The 13,589-nt window shown below is 49.0% G+C and overlaps 1 protein-coding gene across 2 annotated transcripts in view; it reads left to right on the forward strand.

The window, feature by feature from the left end:
• Positions 1-3,463: 3,463 nt before the first annotated feature.
• Positions 3,464-13,589, forward strand: part of CADM3 (cell adhesion molecule 3) — a 30,641-nt gene continuing 20,515 nt past the window's right edge. The window contains exon 1 of one of the 2 annotated variants that reach the window (XM_055402999.2): positions 3,464-3,716. In XM_055402999.2, coding sequence (XP_055258974.1) covers positions 3,635-3,716 — 82 coding nt within the window. In that variant the 5' untranslated portion in view covers positions 3,464-3,634. The remainder of the gene's footprint in view (positions 3,717-13,589) is intronic. The other variant, XM_055402998.2, reaches the window with a different exon arrangement.

A 13,589-nucleotide genomic window follows, 5' to 3' on the forward strand; every position in this document is an offset into this window, starting at 1 on the left:
AGGATGGATGCACAGGGACACAGAGCATTAGAGTGGTTAGAGGGAAGGAGCTATTCCAAATGGACCCATCTGCCTCTGCAGGAGACAGGACCCTTTCACTCAGAGATAGCCAGGAGTAAGAATTCCTCACAGTGTACACTCCCAGAGAAAAATGTCTCCTTATCCTCCTGCTCCCGTGGGTACATCTGCCTTATTTATCCAGTACGGCGTCCCCTCTCCTCCACAGCCGTGTGAACACAGAAGTCAGCTAAGTCCTCTGTGCTTCATTTTCTTTATCTGTTCAACAAGGGGTACTCATTAGGTAATCTTGAAGGTCCCTTACAATTCTAATACTCTTTTACCCTGTATTCCTAAAAGCCAATGACTGCTTCCTATTCCCAGACCCTAAAGTGCTGCCAGGATGATGCTGATGATGCAGAAACAAGGGAAGGAACTGGTAGGAAAAGAGCATTCCAGAGTCTCATTTGCTCATGCTTAATACTCTCCACAAAAGCTCTCCCCCTCCCCTCCCACCCTTGGTTCTTTTCCCGTGCAGTTACAGTAGAGGGTGGGGCCGGACCAGCAGAGTCATTAGAGAATTAAAGGACAGGCAGAAGCGGATCAGCAGAGCAGCAGATGGAAAAGGTGATTAGTTACAGAAGCTTGGGACCTAATCCTAGCGTCCCAATCCCACCCATCCCCACTCTCATTCCCCCCAACACTAACCTGTCTTCTCTTAATCCCACTTAGATGATCTTTAAAACTTCTAGCTCCAAAGATAATACTCTTTATCCATCAAGACTCTTTAACTAGGATAGCATGATTCTTCTCTGAAGCTTCATTCTCTCTTTGAAAACACACCCACTCATTCCTTTTTGCTACATGACTAAATTCACGCCAACCTAATCCCACCTTAGTCAGAAGGTCCATTTTCCCCTGTATCTTCCCTCCTGCCTATCCCATAGCACGGCCTCTTCTCTTTCTTATACCAGGTGTCCTTGTTGTATCTTTCAAGCACACTTCCCCTTCCATCTCTGACTCAGAGATTTCAAGGTACCAGAGAACCCCCAGGGAGACAGAGAACCCCAATGCAGCAGGACAGTTTCGAGTCACTGAGATGAGTCAAGGCAGGCACGTCAGACAACCCAAGGTGGTCAAAAGCTGTCTCATACATAATTCTTAATAACCACCCAGAAACTCAAGAAATGTTCAAGAGGGAGGCAGAGCTCTTCTCCCAGAAACCATGGGTAAACTCCACAAACTGTGAGAAGAAAAACAGAGGGGCAGCTTTCTGGCTACCCTTAAGGGTCTTCCTGGAGAATATTCTCTCTTGTCCTCCCCATCAGTGACTAACATTTATACAAAGCTTTACTGATTACAGAGTACCTTCCACATCCTTGTTCCCTGGTGGCTCAGAGGTTAGAGCATCTACCTGCAATGCAAGAGACCCAGGTTCAATTGCTGGGTCGGGAAGATTCCCTGGAGAAGCAAATGGCAACCCACTCCAGTATTCTTGCCTGGAGAATCCCATGACGGAGGAGCCTGGTGGGCTACAGTCCATGGGGTCTCAAAGAATCGGACACAACTGAACGACTTCACTTTCTTTCTACATCCTTGTCCTTGAGTTACTAGGTGACAGAGACATTAAGTCCATCACAGACAGCTGCAAAAGCTGTCTGAGACGGGGAAAGATTACTCAAACATTAAAGATTAGCATGGTGATACATAGTTAGTGCAGAGAGGGGATGGACCCAGAAGTTAGACAGGCACCCAAATCTCTCATGTAGGGGCAAAACTGGCCTCTCAGGATCGGTTATTGTTCTGTTGCTAGGTTGTGTCCAGCTCTTTGTGACTCCATGAACTGCCCTGTCATTCACTATCTCCCAGAGTTTGCTCAATCACATCCATTGAGTCAGTTGATACCATCCAACCATCTCATCTTCTGTCATCCCCTTCTCCTCTCGCCCTCAATCATTCCCAGCATCAGGGTCTTTCCCAGTGAGTCTGCTCTTCAAATCAGATGGCCATAGTGCCAATATCCAATGAATATTCAGGGCTGATTTCCCTTAAGATTGACTGGTTTGATCTCCTTGTAGTCCAAGGGACTCTCAAGAGTCTTCTCCAAGACCACAATTCAAAAGCATCAATTCTTTGGTGTTCAACCTTTTTTATAGTCCAACTCTCAGATCTGTACATACTACCCAAGACTAGAGGGCATTTCAAAAATCATATTATTCCATGTCCTGGCCAACACTTGTGTTTTCTACTATTGTCAGTCTAATCTTGGATAGATCAGTTCATACCCTTTGAATCTCAATTGCACCTGTGTAATAATATTTACTAAAAAAATACTCTTATACATAAAATACTTTGATTCAGAGATTCTAACATTTAGGAGTTTATATCTAAGAGGTAAGTTGGAGCAAAACTGACTCAGGAGGATCTCTTTCTGCGATCTACAAAGACTCTTCCAGAGATCTTCAATCACAATTTTTTTTTAAAAAAATCAAACCCCAGGGGCTTGGAACTCTTGAGCCAAGAGCAAATACAGACACCCTGCTTCTCTCATTCATCTTGTATCTGGCCTCAGGGGCAAGAACTACATTAGCCACATAAGGTCCTTAAGAGAGTAGCTTCCTGAGAATCTGTAGATCACACCTTTCACCTAGAATCTTACTCACTAAAACTTGAAAAAGGAAGGACAAGATCCTCTGAAATATAAAGAAGAAACATATTGGAAAAGGTTGGGAGTAAAGTCGGGGAACAGGAAGGATTAAGGGGGAAAACCACTGAGTTGCATTGTAGGCTGCTCGGTTCGGCAGAACCTGAAGGGAAATCGTTGTTTTTAAAACTGGGAGTAATTTCTTTGAGGGATTGAGGGAAGTGTTGATTCCCATGGCCTGGGGGCTTGCTGGAAGATGCCTTTCAAAGGAAATTGCCTGGGGCCACAAATTGTTGCTGGACGTCTAAGTAAGGGCTCTTTCGTCAGAGGAACTAGGGATGTTAGTGCTTTGGAAAAAGACCAGGGTAACTGGTTACCCATTGCAGAGATGGCCCTGAGCACACTGTTGATAGGGGCACCCTAGGGGCATCCCACTCCTGGGGATCCCCAGTTGCCAAAGGAAGGAGGGCGGGGCTGGAAGCTCTCGGGCTAGTGGGTACGCCCTTGCCCAGGCCTGCAGTGGCAGCTCCCGCCAGCTGGCCCCAGGCCCTGCCCGACTCCCCTCCCTCCACCCCAAGTCTAGGAGGGGTGGGCGCCGGGTCCCACTGCTGAGCCAGCTCGCTCCCTCTGCTCCACGCCCGAGCCGGGCCGGTGGAGCTCCCGGGGGAGAGGGTGGAAGGCACCACGACGGCGCGGAGGGGGTGCGGCAGGCGGGGGGAGTGGGGAATGCGGCAGCCGGTCCCCCCCGCGACCAGCCCAGCCCCCCGTCACCCCCCCTCCACCTCCAACCGAATGGTTTGCTCCGAGCGCCCTATTTAATCCCCGCGACTGCAGCAGCGCCGGCTCCCTCCCGGTCCCCGCCTCGGCCCCGGGCTCCGAAGCGGCTCGGGGGCGCCCTTTCGGTCAGTGGCGTCGTCTGCCCCCCTCCCCAGCTCCAGCCCCCAGGGACCCAGGCTCGCCAGCGCCCTGCCAGGGAGCCGGCCGGGAAGCGCCATGGGGGCCCCTTCCGCCCTGCCCCTGCTCCTGCTTTTCGCCTGCTGCTGGGCGCCCGGCGGGGCCAACCTCTCCCAGGACGGTGAGTGAGGGAGGGGGCGGCGCCAGGGGAGCTGGGGAGGGGCCGGGGCGGGGGCTCCGGCCGGCGGAGCGGGCGGGGGGAGCCCGCTGGCTTTGTTTGGAGGCGGGGGTTCGGGTCGCCAGCCGCTCCCGGCGCCCTGTGCCTGTGTCCGAGCATCCGTGTCTCTGGATCGTGGGCTGTGCCGCGGGTGCCCCTCCGTGTACACCGTCGAGTGTGTCTGCGTGTCAAGTCGGGGGCTGGGTGCTGCGAGCCGCCCGGGGTCTGGTTGTGTTGCTGTCCGTGTGCGCCTGGGTGTGCGCGTCTGGCTGCGTTTCTGTGTCAGTATGTGTGTATGTCTGTGTCAGTGTGTGTTGGGGGCGGAGTGAGATTTGTCGCTGTTTCAGTCAGGGCGTGTGTCGGCTGTTTGTGTATGTGTGTCTGGAGGGCTTGGGTAGCCAGTGCGGTCCCCCGAACTGCTGTATGCAAACATTCCTGCGCCCCCGACCGCCCCCAGCCGCGGCGGAGCTACGAGTGGGCAGGGCAGGGGGCCTGGGTGAGGCCGTGGAGGGGGGCGTGGGCAGGGAAGCGGGGGGCTTCTCTCTGGAGCAAAACAACAACACTGGGCGGAGAGGGCCCCCGGATGGCAGTGTCCCTAACGGCGGCAGAAGCTGGGAAAAGAAACCCAGACGGGAGCGGAGGAGGGGGAGCAGCGGGGGGAGACTGGGCGAAAGGAAGACTGAAGACGTTTGGGGAGGAGGACGCATGGAAAACCCAAAGCTTTCCCGGGCTGAGAACTGATTTTCCACATCTGAGCTAAGGTGTCTCGCCTAGCCCCCTCGGCTTCAGTCAGGAACTCAGAGCTTCTCGGGTTAGTCATGGGAGAGGGTGAAGGAAGAGAGTGGGGGGAGAACGGAGGCGGGGCCCGGGGTGAGGGGCGAGGGGCCCCCCTCCCGCCCTGGACCGGGCTATGTAGGTCAGCGCTGTGGGGGCACCTCAGCTTTCTCAAAGGTTGCTGACTCTTAATGGGGTGTCAGGGGCCAGTTTGTAGGGAGACGGGGAAGAGAGGCACAGCTCAGAGCCTCAGGTCCCTGGAGGAGGGAGGGCAGGCGGTGAAGGGACTAAAGGAATGCATCCTCCAGTCTCCTCCGCCCCTGGCAGAGGCGGACTGGGCTGGGGGAGGGGAGGGGGGACCGGGACCTCTGCGGAGCCAAGGGCTGTGGGGAGAGTGAGGGGGAGGGTGGTGGCTATGCCCGGCCAGATGCCAACGAAAAACAGAAAGAACCGCAGGGGAGGAGAAAGGGGAGGCGGCTCCTGGGCGATGGACCCAGTGGCCAGCAGGGATGGGCACAGGGCGGGGCGGGGGTGGAGACGGGAGGGGTTGAAACTGGGGAGGATGATGTAGAGAATTTCATCTGAAGGAAACAGGCGAAGAGCCAGGGTGCTGGAGGAATACTTGCTCCATCTCTGCCTGACCTGCTCCCCAAGTCCTATCTCCATCATGAAGAAGGAGCTTCTGGTGTTATGGGGACACTGGGCAGCTTGCAGGCTGGCTCCTTCTACTCTGTATCCATTCACGCTCCCCAAGGGAGTTCCTACCCAAGTCACCACAGGGCGGAGGCCCCTCCTCTCCCCTATGTGGAACCCCCCTTCCCCTGGACGGCTGTACTGATGACCCTACTCACTGAGGAGGTGAAGAGAGTCCTGCGGGAGGGCAGGCTAAGTGCAAGGCAAAGGAGAGGTTGCTGCGTGCGGTGTACATACCCAAATAAGAACTCTACTAGGCCTTGACTTTCACCTGCAGCCCCTGGCCTTCCCATTCTGCTAGCTGTGTTTGAGAGAGACAAGTGTGACCCAAACTGCCTGTTTGGCAATGGGAACTGATGGGGCAGGCTGGAACCTCAACAGAACGAAGTCATCCCAGAAAGCTGTGAGCTCTTCAACTCTAGGATATAAACAAACACTGGAGAAGAGAGTAATCTGTGTACTAGCCAAGTCTTTCTTCACTAGCTGCACTCTTCTTCCTTGGTCCTCAGTTTGGGGGCTCAGTGCTTACTCAGGCTTCAGATTTAGAGGAAAAGAAATGCTTTATCCTTATATATATATATATATATATATAAATTTTGAATGGAGAATGTCTGGAGGAGGGATTGAGAATTTGGAGATGGGTTAGAAGATCTGTTCCCAAAAAGAGTCAAATCAGGCTTGATTGTCCTTCGAGAGCACTGTCTGTCCTGACAGCGGACATATGTCTGGCTGTAATGTCTCAGGATGCACTGATGCACAAGAGACACAACCATGCACCATCTTCTATCTAAATGAATTCTACTTCCTAGCTTCGGGATCAAAACAGGCCCACTCTGATGTGGGAGGCAGGTGTATAGATTTAATACCCACGGGTGGTGGTCCGGATGACCATTCTGCCCAGGCTCATACAGAAGGTGTGTCTAGGACCCCTGACTTGGGGCTCCGGAGGGCCCTGGGCAGGGAGCTCAGTGGCAGCACACAGCTCCCTGGAGTACAGCATACACTTTTTTAGATTTCATCAGACTGAACAGGGATTGAGAGGCTGGAGAAGGGCAAACAATTGTTGTCTGAACCTGACCATTAGTGCTGTGGCTCAAAACTCAGGAATGGTTTAGACATTCCGAGTGAGCCACCTGCCCCTTGCTTCTCACATTTCTCCACCAGTGCTGGCAGAAGTTGGCAGTTCCAGGTTTGAGGGATTACAAGGCCCGTGAACTTAACGTATCCTGTGGTTGTCTCTCTGGGGATCTGTTCAACATTCAACATTGCGACCAGCCTCCCTTGGTTTTCCTTTTTCAAAATTTTTCCAGCACTCTGTGAATTGATCTGGTACAGAAACAGACAGGTGGGCAGCTTCTCTTTCCTTCAGATCAAAACACAGCAGTTTAACCTTGGAGTGCACTGCCTCACACATGAACATCTTTCCCTTCCCAATGACCTTCTGTCCACTGCCATCCATTCTGCAGCCCCCTGGCCAGCTGCCCAGTGTAGAGATCACGCCCAATGTGCCGGAGAAGTCCAGCAGGCATTCACTCCAGAGCTGCCCACGGATCCGCCTGGCAGACCTACTGCACCCAGTTCTTTTCCTGGTTGCAGCTGTAGCTGTTCTCGTTCTGTTCTCTTCCCAGTTGCAGCTGGGAATCCTTGGGAAGGAGATGCTCCCCCTTCAGACATGGCATTTCCTGGCACAGAGAAGCTGGAAGCATCAGAAAGGCACTGGTATCGTAGAGTTTCATTAATTCCATACGGAACCAGTCTGTCTGATGTGGGACCCAAGCTGTAGCTTTTCAGCTGCCTGTTCCAGCAGTTACACCGAAGACTGTCCTGAGCACTCCCTGCGGCTCGGCATCATTGCTGGCCTCAGAAAGTTCCTTCTGGCACAGTGGTTTTCTCACTTTGATCTTTAAAGATGTGAAGGTTCTTTACCAAATAAATAAAACAGATCAAAGGAAAATTACCCTTTTTGAAACAGATAAGTAAGACCTGAAACCCTCTCGCCGTTCTTCTTGACTTTCCCTAGACTTCCCCTAATCCGTAAGGCACAGAGGTTCTGCTGCAAACAGTTTGAAAGACTCTACCCTAGACTGACAATAATTGAGACAGTTCACTATCCTTAGGTTCTTGCTCTCTCTCTTCCTCTCTCTGCTCTTCCAACTGAGCAAGAAAGAAGGTCCAAATCTAATTTCAACAGTGCCTTGTTGGAGACAGTCGCTATTCACTTGAAGAATGACTCATAGTTCTGCAGCCATAAAATTCCACAGATGGCATCTTTTTGGTGTTCTGGTCACTCTGAAACAGCAGACCAGGTAGTTGTGCCATTGCTCTGAAAATTCTTAGATGTGGTTTTGGTACCCCTTGTTATCGCCGCTTTCTCACAGTCCAAATAGTATGTACTGGAATCAAAAGCTTCTTGTCCTTAGGTCACAAAAAATAACCTAAGGAAAAAACCCTCACAGTTATCATCAGAGAAATTAAACCCCTGGGGCTGAAGCTAGTCACATTCTTTGTTGTTTCCTACTCCAACAGAACCAGCTCAACAATCCCTTTTTTGTCATTTATTTCTCAGTAATGGAATTTTACTGAAGAATGGTAATCTAGGCTCCAGGTTTTCCATGAAGCATGCTGTAGACTGCACCAATTCCTAACTGACTCCTGAATGAAAAAGCCAGGGTATCAGAAAGTTTTGGTAATTATATCTCCTTTCATCTTTTATGATACAAGTTAACACTTCCTGTTTCATCACTGGCTATAGGTCCATGCACTGGAACATTTTGTTTCCTGGATGAGGTCATGTCCTAGAGACCCATCCACAAACTCTGAGAATAGCAATCCTCATGAGAATGCTTATAAGAGATAAGAGAGAAACAAACCACTAGAGGAAAAAAAAAAAAAAAGCCTGGAAAAGCAAGCCATCAGAAAAAGATTCAGGTCCCTAAGAACTCAGTCAAATTAAGAACAAATACTCCATGTAACTGAAAAATAGGGAAGAACAAATCTATGGGGTCAAAGACCTGCCTCTTCCTCTAGAATCAGCAGTAGAGATGATTTTTTACCAGGTCAGAACCAGCTGATGCTCAGGGATTTTACAACCCAAGTAGAAACCCAATCCAACCCTGTGACAACAAGGAGATCCATCCATTCTAGCACCGAGATATGAGTCTTAAACACATGAAACTGCTGAGGTTTGTTTTTGTTTTTTACAAAATATAAGCTCATTAAAGCTACATATTCTTCACTGAAGCAACAAGCACTGAGAGAGCTATCTGTCGCTTTACCAAAATTCCCCTAAGTCTAAAGACAGTGGCCAAATTTCTCAGCTAACACAAAGACCTCTAAGTCCTGAGGACAATACCCTTTTTACAAGGCATAATCCATTATGCTTTTCCATGTATGATCAAGATTGGGCTGTTCAGAGCAATTTGGGGTGCCTTAGAGCAGTTGATTGACACATGTCATACCCTTTGTTTGTTGTTTAGTCTCTAAGTCGTGTCCCACTGTTTTGCGACCCCATGGACTGTAGCCCACCAGGCTCCTCTGTCCATGGGATTTTCCAGGCAAGAATACTGGAGTGGGTTGCTATTTCCTTCTCCGGGTCTCATATCATGCCTAACTATAATACACATTTTGGCTTCCTTATCTCTAGCGTCTCTGAGGAGATGCAGGCTTTGTGGCACTGTTTCCCACATTACAAGATACTCTTAATGTCATTCATAATTGGTTGCAGCAAATCAAAACTCTCTCCACCCCCACTGACTCTTATGTAATTTCCATAATTACTGAGGCTTACGTTGACAAACTCAGTCCGGTGGCGGTCCTCACTTTTATGGCACCATCTCTGGGTTGCATGTATGGCAGGTTCAAACAAAGTACTTGAGAAGGCCTTTGAGAGCAAATGATGGGTGTGGCATGATCCTAACAGAAGCCCTGAGGTGTGCTCTTTCTGGTTTGCGCGAGCTGGCTGCCTTAACCCGTGATCCTGGTTTCCCTGTTCTTCGTGGAACAAACCGCAGGTGCTCTGAGCTCTCCATGGTGCTAGCCCCTGACGGGGACACGCCAGGCTCTTCCTGCTGCTCTCCGTGGTCCTGCTCCCTACCCGAATTCCTAATCTCTTCACTCTCCACAGTGCAGCCCTCAAAACAGGGACGGGATTTCCCTCCTCCTACCACCAACACACACATGATCTTGGCTATGATTCCTGACTGGCTCGACCAGCAAGAGGGGAACAAGACCAGATCTGGAGAGTCTCCCTAACCACCTAATCACCTGTAGGAAGGGGACAGAAAAAGCAAGTAATTCTGAGGTGGAAAAGTGTCATTTGCAATGTTCAGGAGATGTGGGCCTATAGTGACCTCAAATGGCCTCAAAAGAACTGAATGTTTTGCCATACATGGACTCATACGATTTAAGACAGAACTACTAAGAGTCGTGGCTGAGACTGAGACAGCACTGCTCATGTGCAGCTACCACATATACACTATCCACGTAGAATGCAAGATGAGTCCTACTCGGTTTATGAGCACACACCTCCTACCACTCTGAGCCTGACCACCAACTCAAACTGTCCTGTCATGACACTCATTGTCCCTTTCCCCTCGGCCTTAGCAGTAAACATAAAGACAATATCTAGGCTGGCTCCTCAGAATAGATGATAGAAGAATGCAATATGGGAGAGGCATAGAAAATAAATACCAAATCCATGACTCATGTTCCTCATCATTATAACCATCTTGTATAGACTAAATGGCTTTAATGCAACCGTCTTATCCCAGAGTCCAAGTCCTTGGCCATATCTCAGAAGATGCATCTTTAAACTGGACTCTGCTACTCTTTTGGGGGATCTGCCAATAAGCTGATGACGTCAAGTGCAGCAAGGAGCCAAGAATGCTCAGCCCCTGCCAGTCTGAGACTAGACAGCCTGTTCCTCCCATCACATCAGAGCTACACAAGCTTCTCTTCCCCTCAATGATGATTTCCCCTGTCAATTTTGCATAATAGTTCATATAATAGTTAACACTTATGAATGACCTATACACAGTGAAGCTGGAGAGACAGGTTTCCGGAATTAATTTCCAGTACCCCTCTTCCATTTCCTTATTTGAAACAAGGAGAAATTTCATTCCTCAAGGACAGGTAATGGAAGTGATTTATCTCCATGAGTGAGCTTTCAAGAAGACAGAATTAGGGTTATGGTAACAGCTGGAGTATCTCGCATCTACTCATCTCCCTGAGCCCCCTGTTCTCATAAAGAGCAGACATGTTTCTGAAAGGATTCTAATGCAGAGATTCCAGCTTTTTTTTCAATATGTGTATCATTCTTCTGTGTGAGCTCTTACCTCTGGGATTCTTTAACCCTCTCATCTCTCTCCATCTTTCTCCCAGAGGTCTCCAAGAGAATGGTAAGAAAGCTAAATAACATAAAGAACTAAAACGTTATTTTCTCTCAGGATTCATTTTTCCTTATCCCAGCTAGACCTACACTAATTGTGTATTGATTGCTAATTATAAGCACCTTTGGCTCATTTACTTCCAGTTCAGGGTCAAAAAAGGTCAGATGTATCACCTCACCCTAGGGGAAAAAAAGAAATGAAGGCTGGTATCTCAGCCATTCATCTCTAAGCTAACCATTACTAGCTCTCTACTTCCTTCATACAGCCACAGATATCAGCAAGGTAGAATGGAAAACTAGTCCTTCCAACACCAGGTTTTACTGGGAATAGGCAGATCCTTGCTTCTTGCCTTCATTTTTTCTTCTGGGATCTAGCTCTTTACTTCCAATTTAGATTCTAGAATTCCAGCCAAAGCCTCAGAGTAAAAAGCTTCAGAATGAACTGGTTTATTGAGTCTCTAACTTAAATACCCAACCCTCCTTGGAAACCCAGCAAGAGTCTAACAAATACTTAGATGACAAGTTACTTGAGACTTAGCCTAGCCTAGGTCAGTCTTTGAAGAGCAAAGTTTTTTTCATTATCATAAAATGAGAGGACTGTTTTACCATCTGCTCCTAATCATTTGTCCCTCAGAAAACGTAAACAAAACAGTGAGACAACTGCACTCACTTGTTCTTACCGGTTCTTACTCTAGTTCTTAAGGATGAGATACTTCCAAACACATATATTTCCTCCACTCATCTCATCCTATAATCTCAAACAAAGATACAAACCACCGTCACTAGCCCATGGGCCTCACACATTCTCATTTATCCTCAATTGCTGCTTCATGCCAACTCTCTTCTGGTTTCCAAGCCCTGGAGTCCAGTGTCAGTGACAGATGGACTGAGCTCAGCCCTGGGGAGAAGAGGATTCTGGCCCTCTCCTGGGGAGTCGGAGCAGGATTCTGAATTCTGTTTTGAGGAGAATCTCTGAGTTTAAACCATATGGTTTGCTGGACGGATGTAAGGGGTTCTGATTAATAACGGGCTTGTGAAAAGGGCTCTGTATCTGGGTCATAAGAAAGCTATGTTCATGACAGAAAATAAAAAGGAAAACAGAGATACAAAGAGTGAAAACTAGCCATCAGGTGTATGTTGGAGGACGCGTGCTGAAGGGGAAAAAGAGAGTAACCAGGTTGGAATATACATGCATCTTGGGGAACAAAATCGAAAGCACATCCACATTAAAGATGAGACACTCAATGAAGGTTTAAGGAGAGGAAGAGAACTTTGGGATGGCAGAATCAATGGCCATTTCAGGGACTGTGACGTCTGTAGGCTTGAAGGAATGTATCTGTCTCACAAAAGAGCTAAATTCCCAGGAAGGCACAGAATAAGGCTAATTGAACAATGTGACACTTGCTGCAAAATACATTTTTAGGTGAGAAAAGTAGAGACTAAATCTCAGCTGGCACTGGCAGAAGAGGGGCACCCAGAGCAGTGTGGGTGTGCAGAGCAGAGCAGTGTTCTCTGCATGTGATGCTCCTAATCACTGCCCTGAGCCTGTCACCCACACCCTGACTCTGATCACCCAGTGAGGGGAAACAGTAAAAACAAGTCAGTAAAATGAGAGCTGGCACAGAGCCAGAATGCTCTCTTGCCTGACTTCTAACAAATTAAACTTTTTCACAGCATTGTTATCCCACCACACCAAGCCATCAGCCTAAACTATCTACAGTGCGACATTAACAGCAAAGGAGAATAAGATACAGCCTGTTGAGAAGGGAACTCATTCATCTGTTCAAACAGGTTTTGTGGCTCTGGACAATTAGGAGCCAGGGCACCTGGATGAATATTCCTTAGGGAATCTGTTCTTTACTTCTCCCCAGTGTTCCTGGGCTTTCCTGCCCATTCCCAGTTCCTATTTTCTCATGGCTAGACATATTTTCCAACAAGTTAAACTTAGTTATGCTTTCATTTACTCCACACTGACTCTGTTACGTTTCCTTTCCTAAGTACTTTCCTAAGATGGGGTGATTTTTTCCCAATTCTATTACAGACATGTGAGAGCAATTACACATACTTAGAGAAAGGGTATAAAGTGCCGGCCCTTGGCTCAAGGGACATCTGAGAGTTCAAAATCTGGCCTCCTGACTCTCTGTTGCGTTAGAACACAGACCCAGGTCATGTCTGTCCTGCTTTCTGAGGATGTGGCCATGGTGGGAAGGGAGTGAGGGGATAGGGGTGAAAGGGTGCTTCTGAAATGGTTCAAGGCCGTCATCAACTGGAGTGACTTCACGTCCGACCTTAGGGGCTTCCTTGAGAAATAAATGATGAGAGTCAACCCCCTGCACAGAACCCGTGCTCCCAGCAGCTCTTACAAAGCCATCCGCTCTGGTGTGTCTCATACCCCCATCCAGCCTCTTAGTACAGAACGCTAGATGCCTGTCTGGAGCACACAGCCCGGTCCTGGAAGGCAGGAGCTAAGGCGAGGAAGGGGCTCTTTGGGGATTAGATCCCCTTCCTTTTTTGTCTCCCAACTGCAGTTCTTGCTACAACACCGTGTTGGCTCCAGAGGGGCTTGTTTGTGTTGGGGGCCAGCCCGGGGCTCCCTCCCAGTGCTAATGCACTGAGAACACTGACTCAATAGCAAATCAAAGCAACAGCTGTCCCCACCTCCTTCTCTGCCACCCACTTCCCAGTCTCTGCTCCTCAGAATCTTAACTAAGTCTCTGAGGGCCCCCCCTCAGCCTACTGCAAGCCCACTTCTGCCTCCAGATTTTTTCTGTCACTAGCTCAAGAATAGGATAAGCTCCTCTGCGGCTTTCTCCCTTCCAATCTCTGTCTCCCACATCACAAACAGGTTAGCATCCTCCAGCTCTCCACATAGATGCTAACACTCACACAGCCCACCCTCCTCATCACCCTTTTAATTCCTAAGGGCACGGAAGTGGCTTCAGCTCCATGGCCTCCTCTTTTGTAATAATCAGAATCTGCCAGGA

This window comes from Moschus berezovskii, chromosome 4 (assembly GCF_049115385.1).
Source record: "Moschus berezovskii isolate FMDL1 chromosome 4, NW_MosBer_1.0, whole genome shotgun sequence".
In the NCBI taxonomy this organism is placed as follows: Eukaryota; Metazoa; Chordata; class Mammalia; order Artiodactyla; family Moschidae; genus Moschus; species Moschus berezovskii.